The following is a 17,129-nucleotide window of genomic DNA, read 5'->3' as shown; positions in this document are numbered from 1 at the left end:
CCACCGAAGCAAATCGGGCGAATGAGCTCTATTCATACGTATGATAATTTCTTCAATATTATCCTCCGGATCTTGGAAGCGAAATATGTTTCTCGAGATTATTCGGAGTAAGCAGCCAGCAGTAGAGCAGCACATCGGGAGATAAACAAGAAAAAAACATCAACAACAACAGCGGGAACAAGCATTACGGTGGTATTTTTTTTGGTTAGGCTGCTGCTGCTGCTGCTGATGCTACTACTGCAGCCGTGTGCCAAACTGTTTTTCTGCCGAATAAATTTTCCATTCATTTCGTGAACGCGGCGCCATTTAGTTGCTCAGAGAGACAGAGTTTTCCCATATCTTGATCGTTCCGAGAAAGAAATTCCCCCTGAAAATGCTGGTGCTTCATTGAATACAGTGAATTTTCGGGTGGCTCCAGAGAGAAAAACATGATGCTATATGTACTCCGCAATATAATCGAATCAACCGAGCACATGTTCACTTCAATGATGTCTGATAAAACGGAATATAGCCATCAACGTGTTTATTGTAACAGCAGCAGAATCAGAAGTAGTGATTTAGCCAACAAACGAGTGACAACACGCGAATGGCAGGTTACAGAATACCGAACGAGCCATGATCCGAGTACTGTTAACTTTCAGACTGTTGGAAAGGATAATTTAAAATGGATTCGGCGAAGGTGTAAAGCTGTCAAACTCGATTAAGTTCAATTAGAGAAGTTCATAGTCCAAACAATGATTCGAAGGTTTTTTTACTCCCTCTTTGTCTCTGGGCTTGTTTTCATCTTTTTCGCATAAAAAAAATTTCACTACAGGTGCAAGCAGAACTTAAAGATACTCAAACATTTTGACAATTTTGACAATATTGACAATTTTGACCTGTTTTGACAATTTTGACAATTTTGACAATTTTGACAATTTTGACAATTTTGACAATTTTGACAATTTTGACAATTTTGACAATTTTGACAATTTTGACAATTTTGACAATTTTGACAATTTTGACAATTTTGACAATTTTGACAATTTTGACAATTTTGACAATTTTGACAATTTTGACAATTTTGACAATTTTGACAATTTTGACAATTTTGACAATTTTGACAATTTTGACAATTTTGACAATTTTGACAATTTTGACAATTTTGACAATTTTGACAATTTTGACAATTTTGACAATTTTGACAATTTTGACAATTTTGACAATTTTGATAATTTTGATAATTTTGACAATTTTGACAATTGTGACAATTTTGACAATTGTGACAATTTTGACAATTTTGACAATATTGACAATTTTGACAATTTTGACAATTTTGACAATTTTGACAATTTTGACAATTTTGACAATTTTGACAATTTTGACAATTTTGACAATTTTGACAATTTTGACAATTTTGACAATTTTGACAATTTTGACAATTTTGACAATTTTGACAATTTTGACAATTTTGACAATTTTGACAATTTTGACAATTTTGACAATTTTGACAATTTTGACAATTTTGACAATTTTGACAATTTTGACAATTTTGACAATTTTGACAATTTTGACAATTTTGACAATTTTGACAATTTTGACAATTTTGACAATTTTGACAATTTTGACAATTTTGACAATTTTGACAATTTTGACAATTTTGACAATTTTGACAATTTTGACAATTTTGACAATTTTGACAATTTTGACAATTTTGACAATTGTGACAATTTTGACAATTTTGACAATTTTGACAATTTTGACAATTTTGACAATTTTGACAATTTTGACAATTTTGACAATTTTGACAATTTTGACAATTTTGACAATTTTGACAATTTTGACAATTTTGACAATTTTGACAATTTTGACAATTTTGACAATTTTGACAATTTTGACAATTTTGACAATTTTGACAATTTTGACAATTTTGACAATTTTGACAATTTTGACAATTTTGACAATTTTGACAATTTTGACAATTTTGACAATTTTGACAATTTTGACAATTTTGACAATTTTGACAATTTTGACAATTTTGACAATTTTGACAATTTTGACAATTTTGACAATTTTGACAATTTTGACAATTTTGACAATTTTGACAATTTTGACAATTTTGACAATTTTGACAATTTTGACAATTTTGACAATTTTGACAATTTTGACAATTTTGACAATTTTGACAATTTTGACAATTTTGACAATTTTGACAATTTTGACAATTTTGACAATTTTGACAATTTTGACAATTTTGACAATTTTGACAATTTTGACAATTTTGACAATTTTGACAATTTTGACAATTTTGACAATTTTGACAATTTTGACAATTTTGACAATTTTGACAATTTTGACAATTTTGACAATTTTGACAATTTTGACAATTTTGACAATTTTGACAATTTTGACAATTTTGACAATTTTGACAATTTTGACAATTTTGATAATTTTGATAATTTTGACAATTTTGACAATTGTGACAATTTTGACAATTGTGACAATTTTGACAATTTTGACAATATTGACAATTTTGACAATTTTGACAATTTTGACAATTTTGACAATTTTGACAATTTTGACAATTTTGACAATTTTGACAATTTTGACAATTTTGACAATTTTGACAATTTTGACAATTTTGACAATTTTGACAATTTTGACAATTTTGACAATTTTGACAATTTTGACAATTTTGACAATTTTGACAATTTTGACAATTTTGACAATTTTGACTATTTTGACAATTTTGACAATTTTGACAATTTTGACAATTTTGACAATTTTGACAATTTTGACAATTTTGACAATTTTGACAATTTTGACAATTTTGACAATTTTGACAATTTTGACAATTTCGTCAATTTTGACAATTTTGACAATTTTGACAATTTTGACAATTTTGACAATTTTGACAATTTTGACAATTTTGACAATTTTGACAATTTTGACAATTTTGACAATTTTGACAATTTTGACAATTTTGACAATTTTGACAATTTTGACAATTTTGACAATTTTGACAATTTTGACAATTTTGACAATTTTGACAATTTTGACAATTTTGACAATTTTGACAATTTTGACAATTTTGACAATTTTGACAATTTTGACAATTTTGACAATTTTGACAATTTTGACAATTTTGACAATTTTGACAATTTTGACAATTTTGACAATTTTGACAATTTTGACAATTTTGACAATTTTGACAATTTTGACAATTTTGACAATTTTGACAATTTTGACAATTTTGACAATTTTGACAATTTTGACAATTTTGACAATTTCGTCAATTTTGACAATTTTGACAATTTTTACAATTTTGAAAAATTTTGACAATTTTGTCAGAAAATATAAACTAAGATTAAAATTTTTCAAACAGAATTCTTGAACTTTTCTTGTTTTGATTACAAATTCCTTCGTTTTATCGCAACCCGGTTTTTCGGGTACCGAAACCAATTTGTCTAAGCGAATCTAGCAGGAAAAGTTAACCACTATCCACTTATTTTAATGTTCCAACTTCCAACTTCGCTGCCGCAAAGAACGTAACAAAAACCCGAGAGCGCTGCCCGATTCTCGTTATCCTCTCGACGATTTGGCATTAGAAAGTGGTTCACCCGCGCACCGCACGTCCTTGGCTCAAAGATCCACACGGTCGGCAGCCGGTCCATAATAAACTAGCGAAGCAGGAAATTTGAAATGACAAAACTTAGTCTTGTTCGTGTTCCGGTCAGCCGATTCTGGGTGGGCGCAGCACCAAAGTGTTGGGGAGCATCCACTTTGTCCTCCTCGTCTTGTTCTGTTTTTTTTTTTTTTTTGCCAGAACATACGGAAACAAAGTTTGGTCCGATCCGGACCGATCGAGAATTGAAGGTTGTTTGCTTTTAATTTTTCGCACGTCGTCTGCTAGTTTTACTGAGCTTTTTTTTTTCGTCTGAGCTAGTGTCTCTTTCTGCTTCCGGGACGTGCCAAAAGTGATGTGAGCTGGATGATATTGGACAAACACCTCCCGTAGAAGTCATCCCGGAAACCGGAAATTGGATTGCTAATTACAGTTTCCCTTTTTTTCGTTCGGAATCGGTATTCTTTAATTTTCAATGGAGAAGTAAAACTTTTAAGGGAAAAGAGCAGGCAAATGATATTGTTTGTTGAGTTTTTTTTTCGGAATTGCTGTTATCAGAATCGAATTTGCATAGAAATCTACAATCTAATACATACACAAAGTATTCCCCGAGAAAGTCCTCAGTTGAGCGGGGGCGTGAATTCAGAGCATCCCTTGACACTTTTGTGCCATCGAATGTTTTTCTCGCCTCAAAAGTGCCACGGCACTAAACATTCGAACCCATTTGCCGCCGGAGTCGGAAGATGCCCCGGAAATTGAAAGCACTCGTCGAACGAATCGAAACTCAATTGACTGCCACCTTCATGCTGCCAGCTGCTTGTGCCGGATCGCTCCATCGGATGTCATCGCCCAGGGTAATTGGAAATATTTATGTTAATAGGAAAGGGGTCGGGTACCCTTTGCCCTGCCTTCCGGACGATGCAATGTTGTAGAGAACCAGTATCGAGTTTTGCGTCATGGCCAGGCTTCAGCATCGAGCCGTGCCGTCGTTCGTACGCCGAAAGGATGACGCCAACGTGAAAGAGAACAGCAGCACGCCCAACATTCCGCTGCCTGGACTCATCGTATCTTTGCAGCTCTGATATGGACGGATGATGATGATGGCACAGCACAATTTTGACAATTTTGACAATTTTGACAATTTTGACAATTTTGACAATTTTGACAATTTTGACAATTTTGACAATTTCGTCAATTTTGACAATTTTGACAATTTTGACAATTTTGACAATTTTGACAATTTTGACAATTTTGACAATTTTGACAATTTTGACAATTTTGACAATTTTGACAATTTTGACAATTTTGACAATTTTGACAATTTTGACAATTTTGACAATTTTGACAATTTTGACAATTTTGACAATTTTGACAATTTTGACAATTTTGACAATTTTGACAATTTTGACAATTTTGACAATTTTGACAATTTTGACAATTTTGACAATTTTGACAATTTTGACAATTTTGACAATTTTGACAATTTTGACAATTTTGACAATTTTGACAATTTTGACAATTTTGACAATTTTGACAATTTTGACAATTTTGACAATTTTGACAATTTTGACAATTTCGTCAATTTTGACAATTTTGACAATTTTTACAATTTTGAAAAATTTTGACAATTTTGTCAGAAAATATAAACTAAGATTAAAATTTTTCAAACAGAATTCTTGAACTTTTCTTGTTTTGATTACAAATTCCTTCGTTTTATCGCAACCCGGTTTTTCGGGTACCGAAACCAATTTGTCTAAGCGAATCTAGCAGGAAAAGTTAACCACTATCCACTTATTTTAATGTTCCAACTTCCAACTTCGCTGCCGCAAAGAACGTAACAAAAACCCGAGAGCGCTGCCCGATTCTCGTTATCCTCTCGACGATTTGGCATTAGAAAGTGGTTCACCCGCGCACCGCACGTCCTTGGCTCAAAGATCCACACGGTCGGCAGCCGGTCCATAATAAACTAGCGAAGCAGGAAATTTGAAATGACAAAACTTAGTCTTGTTCGTGTTCCGGTCAGCCGATTCTGGGTGGGCGCAGCACCAAAGTGTTGGGGAGCATCCACTTTGTCCTCCTCGTCTTGTTCTGTTTTTTTTTTTTTTTTGCCAGAACATACGGAAACAAAGTTTGGTCCGATCCGGACCGATCGAGAATTGAAGGTTGTTTGCTTTTAATTTTTCGCACGTCGTCTGCTAGTTTTACTGAGCTTTTTTTTTTCGTCTGAGCTAGTGTCTCTTTCTGCTTCCGGGACGTGCCAAAAGTGATGTGAGCTGGATGATATTGGACAAACACCTCCCGTAGAAGTCATCCCGGAAACCGGAAATTGGATTGCTAATTACAGTTTCCCTTTTTTTCGTTCGGAATCGGTATTCTTTAATTTTCAATGGAGAAGTAAAACTTTTAAGGGAAAAGAGCAGGCAAATGATATTGTTTGTTGAGTTTTTTTTTCGGAATTGCTGTTATCAGAATCGAATTTGCATAGAAATCTACAATCTAATACATACACAAAGTATTCCCCGAGAAAGTCCTCAGTTGAGCGGGGGCGTGAATTCAGAGCATCCCTTGACACTTTTGTGCCATCGAATGTTTTTCTCGCCTCAAAAGTGCCACGGCACTAAACATTCGAACCCATTTGCCGCCGGAGTCGGAAGATGCCCCGGAAATTGAAAGCACTCGTCGAACGAATCGAAACTCAATTGACTGCCACCTTCATGCTGCCAGCTGCTTGTGCCGGATCGCTCCATCGGATGTCATCGCCCAGGGTAATTGGAAATATTTATGTTAATAGGAAAGGGGTCGGGTACCCTTTGCCCTGCCTTCCGGACGATGCAATGTTGTAGAGAACCAGTATCGAGTTTTGCGTCATGGCCAGGCTTCAGCATCGAGCCGTGCCGTCGTTCGTACGCCGAAAGGATGACGCCAACGTGAAAGAGAACAGCAGCACGCCCAACATTCCGCTGCCTGGACTCATCGTATCTTTGCAGCTCTGATATGGACGGATGATGATGATGGCACAGCATCCAGTCCCAGAGTCAGACCAGGGCAGGGAGGCGCCCCAAGTGATGGAATGCTATTTTCCGTACTATCCCAAGAAGATCCAATAAAACAACCGGTCTTGAATTGTGAATTGAAATTGGTTTTCAATTGGTCTTCTCGAAGTGAAGGATTGACTGTCACTTGCTATCTCTCCTTGCTTCTCTCCGGAACTGGGGAAGGTCTGCTAACATTATTTGTGGATAGGAACATAGATAAATGGAGCTGGAATTTAGTTTCGGTCTAACCCCCTCCCACAAATCTTATCAAAAAAAAAAAAGCTTCGAATCCGAGTCAATGCTGTGAACTTTGGAACCAAATTGACAAGGTCACATCGGTCTTATGTAATCAATTTGATATTATCCAAAAACATTTAATTATTGCATCGTTTGAATATTATTATGAAACAACACCAGGCGAAACTTCGGAACAATCTATGACGGTCGCCATGGATTAAGAAGTCACATCCTAACTTCTACCTTTCACTCAGTATCGGAGCTCAAAGCATCAAAGCTTCGATTAGATTTCCAAATCGGCTAGAATTTTTATAGCAGTAAATAGTTCACGAGAATAACGTATAGGGGAAAAGTTCATATAACGCCCCATGTGGCTAATACGCGCCACCCTTGTTTTGAAGAATCTGAAACATTTTAAGCCTGCAAAATATTACCAATTTGTTTTAAATGCTGTGATTAATCATGGCAAGTATGAATTTTTCCTTAAATTGTCCATGTTTCGTGATAATTTTACAATTTAGGTTTTTCTTCATTTTGATCTAAATTTTAAAACACTTTCAATAAGGTGGCACCAAGCAGAGAAAAAAGAATAAGACAATATTTTCTGACACATCTATAGAGGAGAATCTAAACTATGATTTAATGCTAAAAAATCATACTGAACTCGCTACGGTATGCTTTTAGGGTACTTCTGTACATAATGCCCTTGCGGGGTAAAACGCCAGCGACTATGTTTTGTTAAATTTTGGAGATTTGCGAAGCATTTAGTGGATTCCCGAATACGAAAATATTGTAACATAACTATTCCTGTAGTAGTTATAAAGCGACTAGAAACAGTGTAAAAAAACGTTTAGAAAATGATATCTGAAACCATAAAAAACATTGCACTTATCTTGAATTCCTAAACGACGGTCTGTTGAATATGGCGTTAAGTTATGTTACTGTTTAAAACTGTTTAAAAACATTTGTATGGGGCGACTGTTCTAGAAACAGCTAAGATAAAATCCAAAAATCGCTTACGGTAACGTATTAAGAGCATCAAACTGTTATTATTAAAGTATTTTAAAAAGTACTCTCGTAACTGAACATTTACAGTAACAGTTATGAAAATGTCTACGAAACGTTCTCCAATGTTATGCATACGTTTTTTTTAGAACCGTAAGCGGATGAAATGTTAAATGGGATTTCGGATTTCGAAATAATTTTTTATCGAAATTGTAATTTAGTTTCTTTATTGAATTGATGTCGACTTACATTGGTTAAAGATCCGGATGAATCTGGCGATTGATGCACTTAGCTGCCAGGCTAAGGTCGCGGTACACCTCAGTTGAAAATGAAAAATCTTATTTTATAAAAAACTCAAAAATGTGACACATATTGACTTTGTAACATGGTGGAATAGTTAAGGAATAGTTGAAAGCTGAATTTTGAACCGGTCTCAGAGTTTAAAACTTCTAAAAAATGTTTTTATTTCGATTCCCCCAACATGAGAAAATTTCCGCGGTGAAAATCAGGAGAATCGAAAATAAAACATTTTAAAGAGGTTTTTAACACCGAGGCCAGTTCACAATTCATCTTTTAACTATACCCCAACGATTCCTCCCTGTTACAAAGCCAATATGTGTCACATTTTTGAGTTTTTGATAAAATAATATTTTTCATTTTCATTTTCACCTGAGGTGTACCGCGACCTTTAGATGGGACAGTATTAGCCTTTCTTACAGCAGGATTCCGGTATGACATATCCTTCCCGGCAATTGTTTTCAAAGGGCAATCTATCATCATGTATTCACCACAATAACGACCCCGAGGATTCTGGGTATTTGATTGGTGTGTTTCGTCCGGTTCTGATGATGCGCACCTCACAATCGATCTTCCCCTCTGGAAAAAGCTTGCAGCAACAACCTGGAAGCAAAAGAAAAACGAAAGGTTCTCAATATTTACTTTTCATTGAACGTTTATGTCTCATTTAGTTTGGACAGATATTTCATGAATAATGAATTTTGTGACCTACCTGTAACAAACAACCGTCCAGTGAATTCCGGAGCTTTCCCAGCGGTCGCGATGCTGGAATTTTACCGGACATCTTTATTGCCGCACACGGTAGAGTTGGGGCTGAATTTTTTCAGTCACTTTCCGATTCCCGATGCCGTTGTTGCGTTGAATGGTGGAAGGTGGCGTTTCATTTCACAAAGACGGTGGCCGTGGCTTTTTCCTCTCGTTTTTCACTGCTGGACTGCTGATGTTAATCCTCGACTGCTAACAAAACAAATGATGGGCGGAAAACAGTCAAGGGTGCCAGGTTTACCGATTTTTTAATTTTTAGAAAAAAAACGGATTTGGAAAAATTTTACGACAAAACTTAAATCAATAATATTCTAAGATAGTTCTCTTTGATTGAAGTACTTATTGATATTTTCTGAGCCATCTGGAAAATAAACCTTAAAAACCCTCATGCTCGTCATGCAAGCAAGTTTGCGTGAGAAATATCAAAAACCACTACAAATCAAAAGAATCGAAAAAACTTTTAACTTAGATCAATTTTTCCCACATAAATTCTAATGCTGATTGTTATATGTATATTTATTAAAGGCGTTTTACTTCGACAGTATTATTTTGCCGCGTCTGTCCATTTTTTTATAAAACGAACACAAACACATACAGGATCTCAATGAAACTTTTATGTTTCCTTGAAGAGATTCCCTTCACTTAATTCTAAGCGTACTACTACTTTTAGGAAAGACTTATCGAGTAATGATTTTTACTTTAATTCGAGTAAGATAATCTTCTAATTAATTTGATAATCCTTATTTTTGAGTGGATTCAAATTCTGATAAGTATTTTTTTCATAAATGTGTGCTGATTGTTTAAAAAATTGGCTGGCATCCCTAACCAGCCTGTCACATATTATTGCACTCAGAATCGAAACAACCCAAAATTGACTTTGCCAAGGCACCAAAATTAAGTTCAGCTGACTTTCTTCATTTTGGGGTGTTGTCAATACACCAAAATTAAAGTTCGATGCTCGAACTGGCCACCCCAAAAAAATTTCCCTTTTGTTTTCAGTTAGTTTTGTTTCGTTTTATTCTTGTGTAACCTAAAAAATCAGTCGTACCGAAAAAACAAAGTCTGGTAAAATGTAATGCAATATAAATAACTTCCCGCATGAAGCAGTATTATACAATAACGATCCCCATTATCTTCTTCCCAAGACACCCAAAAGATTCCCTTAATGGTTTTGGATTATTAATGAACGATTATGCTAATCGTTTTTTCATCAAATGGAATCGCTTAGACACGAATAACGATACAGGGAACGGGTTGTTAAGTAAAGAAACGATTCATTTTTTTGCTTTTTTCTATTCGTTCTGGAACGATTTGATCATAGACGATAGAGCATATCGTCACCTAACAATGATAAGATTCGAACCCAATTTGAGGTTTTGTTGATTTTATTCATTTTCAGTATGATTTCCAGACAAAATAAATAAAAAAAAAAGGTTTATATTACATACATTCATTTTATTTTTGCTCTAAAAAAAAAAAACAAACCTTCCGTGACCATCCGCGGATGTTCGCAGGAACAGCTTCCGGATGTATTCTGAGCGCTTTCGCCTGCTGCTGCAGCACTGCCGAGCCATTCTTAACGCTGCTGCTACATAGCGGTTGGCCGCTGGTGATGGTGCTCCTCGCCTTGATAGTAATACTGCCTCCATAGAAAAAGAGTTTCTTCGCATTTTTCCTCCAGTCTATGATCGAGAATAAAAAGAGGTTTTAGTTTCTCGCTATATACACAAAAAAAGGCATTTTACTTACTCTCATAGATCACTGCATCTTTCCTCGTAGCCTCCGTCTTCCACTTTCAGCATTCCAGCTACGGAACTAGGCGATCTCTTTAATGATTTTTGCCCGAACTCAGCCGGGAGAAACTTTTTTTCACAAAGTTTGGCCACGTGTGATGACGTGACAGCAGAGAAGTTGGTGCGTGTTGCTAAAATAATCTATTAATTTTTAAAGACCATTCATTGTATCTTTCTTAAATAATTCTTTATCATTTGATTGCGTTGCTAAATTAATCATTTTGTTCCTTAGAATATTCATCGTATCTTTCGGGAATAATATTTTATACGTTCTAGCGAAGGCACATTAAGCCAAGATGCGATATAGAACGTAACTATTAATGTGATCAGAATAGAATAATACGGAAGATTCAGCGTACGGTTTTTCGTCATGCGGGTTTATAATGCTTTTCTAAATAATGCATTCTAATTTATTGTTTTCCAGAATTAAAGTTTTTCATCGATGGTACCTTCTCCAAAAGCCGTACCTATCTTCTTTACAACATGACTTTCATCATGCCTCTAGCGAATTTTCGGAAGAAAGAAAAACATTAGTGAACCTTAAGAAGCGGATGGCGATCTGGTGCAGTCGCGAAATTTGCCTACTGAAAACGGGACCTCCGGTTAGCACTACGATGTGAACTCAAGATTGTGATGACACGGGCCGTTACTGAATGGTACCAATCGCCGGAAGTTTTCGAAATGAGAAGATTTCGGTAGTTCCGATAATTAATCGTAGCCGCTCGTCTAGCCACAGGAGAGGCATCAATTTTAGTGACGATTTTAGCCTAAATTTCTTCAATATCAATCGTGTAGGTCAGACCAATTGATAAATGAACAATGTAAAATTTTCTATCAGTTCCGTTCTGGCAATAGTGTTCTTCCTGACTGTTTTCAACGAAAATTATTCCGGGAAGGGGAAAGAAACCGATTCGTTTTTCTTTGAATTGCTTTTTCGATTCAAAAACTGTTGCCGAAATTAGTCAATTGTGAAAAAAGTAGTTTGGAAAATAAAATATGTTTTGGAAATATGAACGAAAAATATCGTCTTTATTCTACACTTATAATCCCTTTTGATAATTAGTTCATCAAATGAAAAAATCCCAAAAAAAAAATCCCTGCCGCATGACATGCCCCAAAATTAAGTTGCAAAAATGACGTTTATTCTCAAGTTTGGGAAAACCCTCAAACTTATTTTCGTCGGGAGCCAGTTTCATCCGATTTTGCGGCATTTCAACTTGGTTTTGGGTTCTGCCGGCTTAGAGTGTGACGTGGGTTTGACATAAGGCATGGACGCTATCATTTACAGTTCAAGATCAATTTTACGATTATTGATAAGAGTGAAATTAATCGTTGTTACCATTTATTCACCTTTTCAGATACCGTTACATTTTCACGTGAACGTCCATGTTTTGTTCTTATCGTTGACGTATTAAAGTTTAGCTGAAATGCTACGTTTATAGAAACAATCACTTTTTCTGGAGCTGTAGATGTATCGTATTGACTGTTTGTGAGACTGTTTTTTACTATGCGGGTTATTTTTACACAAATGTGTTCTTAAAACCAATACCTTGTAGTTTTGAAAAAATGATTACCAGACATTCATTTAAGCACGAATAACAATCAAAATTAATTTTGTGGTGGCTATCCATCAATCAAGTTGTAAAAAGTGATCAAATGAAATAGGCTTTTACATCAAGATGATTGCCTAAAACATCTTCACCATTGATTTTATTGATTGTTCAAATTATAAAGTTGAATTATCAATTGATGCAAAACTGTGGTAAATTGTTGTTTTATGGTAAACAGAAGATATATAAAATTTTAAATATCCGATCAAAATGCCCCCATGAATTTATGGACAAATCGCCCTCCCCTCAAGGTGCTGTTCGGTAAGATGTAAACAAAACCACGTGTTTTATTCTAAATTTTGGAGTGCAGTTTTCCATGAATATAGACCGTTTATCGAAAAAATATATCGATCTTCTTCTTTGCTTAGTCCTAAATTATCATTAGAAAACATAATAATTATAACTTTCGATCGGGTTTCAGTAAAAAACGTGCACCGAAAATCGAATCGGTTCACTAAATTTGTCGCCAAAAGCAGCAGAAAACTTTCGTTGAAACGGACACAGTTCGAAATAAAGTCAAAAATTTTCAATAAATTTCATTTTTTCACTGGGAATTGTTAACAAACCACTTGTTTTTATGTGTAGATAAACTTGGAAAAAAATATTTTTTCAATTTTTTCCGAATCAAATAACAGAAATAATTTATTTTCACTGTGAATATTGTGTTGTTTTTGAGTCGTTTTGATCCAATGTTTTGGAGCATAATTTGCCTACACTAGGGCGTTTAACATCCAATGATTTCAAAGGCTGCTTTTAAAGGCGTTGATAAAATATCGAATTTTTTCATAGTTTTTACAATACAAAGTAATATTCAGGTGTACAGCTTAAGTATCCCGCATACTCGGTAATTTCCCTTAGCAGGTGCATATTCCCCCGAAATACCCTAATGGGTTTGTTCTATCATGGCCCATGCGCTCGTTATAACGCGCCAATCATAGTAGGCTGAAAATAGCATTAATTGTTCAAAAGGGCCAATTTTAATTGAAAATGAACAAAAAGTCTAAAACCATATTTTGAGCGTTAATTCACCCCAAAAAATCTACTTTTATTTTTTTTTTAATTTTGATTTGTCCATTTTGATTTTCTATTCAGTCAAAGTGTCTGTAAGTATTGATGTGTTTTCGGTCTTCGGCTGCTTTCGGGTGTGTTCGGCTGCTAGGCGCGTATTGAATACACAGCGTATTTGCAACACAGTTTTGTTCTGTGGCTTTGAATAAGGTTTTTAAAAATCAAGTTTCTGAAGCAACTATAGCAATTTATGCAATAAAAAATCATAAGCGTTTGTAGAAAACAAAATTCTTCAACGATTGCACCCATTTTTAACACAATTTGTAAGTGGAATACATAGAAAATCAGCGATTCGCTTAGGTGGCGCATAATAGGGCATGTTCCCCTAAAAGCTTAACCCCTGTGTGCAAATTGGGTCAAAAATGCGTGTTGAAACATTGAGTTTGAAATATCTCTCTTCTTAAATTTTGCTTAAAACATAAAAAGGCGAATCTAGCCCACACGGTTTGTGGCTTAACAATTTAGCCATTTTTTTCTGATAAAATCGTTTTCTCGAAAACTGATGGAGCTTTCCACCTAAAAATTACTCCAATGTAGGGGAATATGCCCTATAATGCGCCACCTAAGCGAATCTCTGATTTGCTAAGTATTCCACATACAATTTGTGTGAAAAACAAGTGTAATCGATGAAGAAAAGGGTTTTCTACAAATGCTATGATTTTTAATTAATCAAATTCATTTAGTTGCTTCAAAAACTAGATTTTTAAAAACCATATTCAAAGCCACAAAACAAAACTGTGTTGCAAATACGCGCCACTGTGTATTCAATACGCGCCTAGCAGCCGAACACACCAGAAAGCAACCGGAGACCGAAAACACACCAATACTTGGAGACACTTTGACTGAAAAGATAATCAAAATGAACTAATCAAAATTAAGAAAAATAATGAAAAGTAGTTTTTTGGGGCTTAATTAACGCTCAAAATATGTAATCAGACTTCTTGTTCAATTTCATGGAAAATTGGCCTTTTTGAAAAATTAATGCTTTTTTCAGCATATTACGAATGGCGCGTTATTTCGAGCGCATGGGCCGTGCGTGATATAACGTACCCATGAAATGCAGATCTTAGCGAGTTCATTATGATCCATTTTCGTTTTGATTGTGCTAAAGTTCGGCCACTCTCTTTTCGTACTCTCACTCAATTCTGAAAATTCGTAAATATCGATAGCCGATTTGTTTTAGTGTGCCTTTAGTATTGTTGTTCTTTTGCTCAAGTGATTCAACTTTACCACCGTTGCTACCTGTTTTTACTTCCCGCCCTGGGGGGCACCGCCTGTTCCCCCCAACAGAAACTCCAGGACCCTTCCTCGATGGATGGATCCGAGCGATCTTTACGGGGAGGTCCAATTGCTTGTTTTAAAACCCACCATGGACCACCAATTGACGAAAAATCCCTTTACAATTTCCGAAGCTATCGACCAATTTGTCGGTCGCATAGATGGTGCCAGCCTATTTGACGGAGGAAAATCTATTCTTCTGAGAGTCAGAAGCCAACAGCAATGCGAGAAGCTTCGCCAATTAATAAATCTCATCGATGGAACCCCGATCGCTGTCGAACATCATCCTACTAAAACACCCGTCAGTGCGTCGTCTCATGTCAAGATGTTGCCGGACTTACTGATGCCGACATCTGCGAAGCTCTCCAAGACCAAAAAGTCGTCAAGTTTTACCGATTCACCCGGAAGAACAACGGAAAATCAATTCCTACTAACACCATGGTGCTCACGTTCAGTGGAACTGTTCCCCCGACCCATGTATGGTTTGATTATCTCCGTGTTTCCACCAGACCATACTACCCTCGTCCAATGCAATGCTTCCAGTGTGGAAGGTTTGGCCACACCAAAGCAAAATGTGCAAACCCTGCCATCTGCCAAAACTGTGGCGAAACTACCATTCAACCCTCCTGTTCCAACCTCCCACATTGCATCAACTGCCTTGACAATCATCAGACTACAGCTCGAACCTGCTCTGCCTACCAGCAGGAACAAAGCATCGTTCGCATTCGTGTGGACCTGGGAATTAGCCACACCGAAACCAGAAAAGAATTCCGTTCACGCCTCAACATCGATACCCAGTCTAAAGTTCAACAACGTCTAATCAATGCTCACTCCACCTCACACAACACAGCTGGTACATAAGTTCCAAGAACTTGAACAACGAATTGCTGACCTTATTGAGAAAAACATCGAGCTTCAAGCCCAAATTTCCCAAATGGACACCGAAAAGAAAAACCCATGTGATGACTCTGATACCACCCTAACCGACGCCAGTAGCGAAGCATCTATGGATACAACCGACATCTCCCTACAACTCAGCTCTACTCCAAAACGTGGTCGAGGCCACGAATCCCCCGACCAGACCTATCCAGTCAGGAAGATCAAACCCAAGAATCCTTCGACTCAAACCATCCACGTTTTGGCCACGCCCAGGTATGATACCCAGCCAAACCCGAACCATCCTTACATAGCATCGAACCATCCGAACTAACGGTAAGTCCATAACCTTTTTTCTTTTTTCCACTGAACATTCACCCCATAAATTTTGGATTGTTCATTTTTCCTATTTCTCCAAATTCTCTAACCCACAAATCTACCTCCGATTTTGCTTTGCACTGTAATATACTAGGACTCAGATCTCGTCTACCCGAAATTCAGATTCTAACCGCTAAATACTCACCAATCATCATTGCCATTCAAGAAATCCTTGTCCCAGAAACATCAATTAAACCCAATATCATCAACGATTATCAGCATTTAACCGATATGAATCCTCCCGATTCCCATAGCCGAGGCGTGGAGTTAAAAACGGTTTCCAATTCTCAACAATACCCATTCAATCTATTCTGAATATCCTGTGCATCCGTCTTCGGGCTCCAATTGAGGTTTCAATAGTCTCACTTTACGCATCACCAGCTCTCTCTTATCAAGAATTCACCCAAGGTCTAGAAGACCTGATTCCTCAGATCCCGACACCCATTATGTTATTAGAGGATTTCAACTCCCACTCCACAGAGTGGGGAGGTAAAGTAATAGACAGGCTTCGGATTCATTTGAGAGCAAACACCCACGGAGCTAAAATCTGCTCTCACTCTTTAAGCAGCGTGAAGGAATGAGAAGGAGTGACCATTTGCCTCGAAAATGTCATGCTCCTAGGGAGTTCTTTTAACCTCTCGCTCCGCTCTTAAAAGATAAATAAGCGCTCTTCGGGAGTAGCTCCCTAGGAGAACGCTTTAAGACAAACTTTATGAGCTGGGAATCTGGCTGGTTCGTGTTCGTTTGATTTGGTTTGCGCCGGCGGTGTCATTTGGAAATGATTGAATATGAATAACGAAAGGTAGGACGTGTCCCCGCTGATTATTTTGTTGAGTAGAGTGGCTCAAATAAGCAGATTGTTGTGTGAAGATTACATGCAAAATTTAAGTCAAATAGCACAAGAAGGGCCTCTAGTTTGTAAAGAAATTTGAAATATTATCTTCGGGTACCTATTATTTCATCAATAACCGTCAAACGAGGCATCATGCAACAGCCGGGTTAGATGCTACATTTGAATACCACATCAAGAGGTGTTATTTTTTATTTGAATGTAATGTAGTGAAGTTATCATTTAATGATAACACAATAATGATGAATAATTTCCTAAGATCGTGAGATAGATTTTTAAATATTTCGATTCTCATAGAAAACTAAAAAAAATGTGCCAAAGACGTACCTACAT

At 36.2% G+C, this 17,129-nt stretch overlaps 2 protein-coding genes across 3 annotated transcripts in view; one reads left to right on the top strand and one right to left on the bottom strand.

Moving 5' to 3' along the window:
- The window catches only part of LOC129739856 (lateral signaling target protein 2 homolog), a 224,989-nt gene that overhangs the window by 132,270 nt on the left and 75,590 nt on the right, over nt 1-17,129 (top strand). The window lies entirely within an intron of this gene.
- LOC129739871 (uncharacterized) lies at nt 8,150-9,104 on the bottom strand. Its single transcript, XM_055731418.1, has 2 exons — nt 8,891-9,104; nt 8,150-8,781 (listed from the first exon to the last, which is right to left on the bottom strand). The coding sequence occupies exons 1-2, from the start codon at nt 8,960-8,962 to the stop codon at nt 8,455-8,457; spliced, it is 399 nt and encodes a 132-aa protein (XP_055587393.1). The 5' UTR covers nt 8,963-9,104; the 3' UTR covers nt 8,150-8,454.

The sequence above is a fragment of the Uranotaenia lowii genome, chromosome 1 (assembly GCF_029784155.1).
Source record: "Uranotaenia lowii strain MFRU-FL chromosome 1, ASM2978415v1, whole genome shotgun sequence".
In the NCBI taxonomy this organism is placed as follows: Eukaryota; Metazoa; Arthropoda; class Insecta; order Diptera; family Culicidae; genus Uranotaenia; species Uranotaenia lowii.
This window is presented reverse-complemented; position numbering and strand designations above follow the sequence as displayed.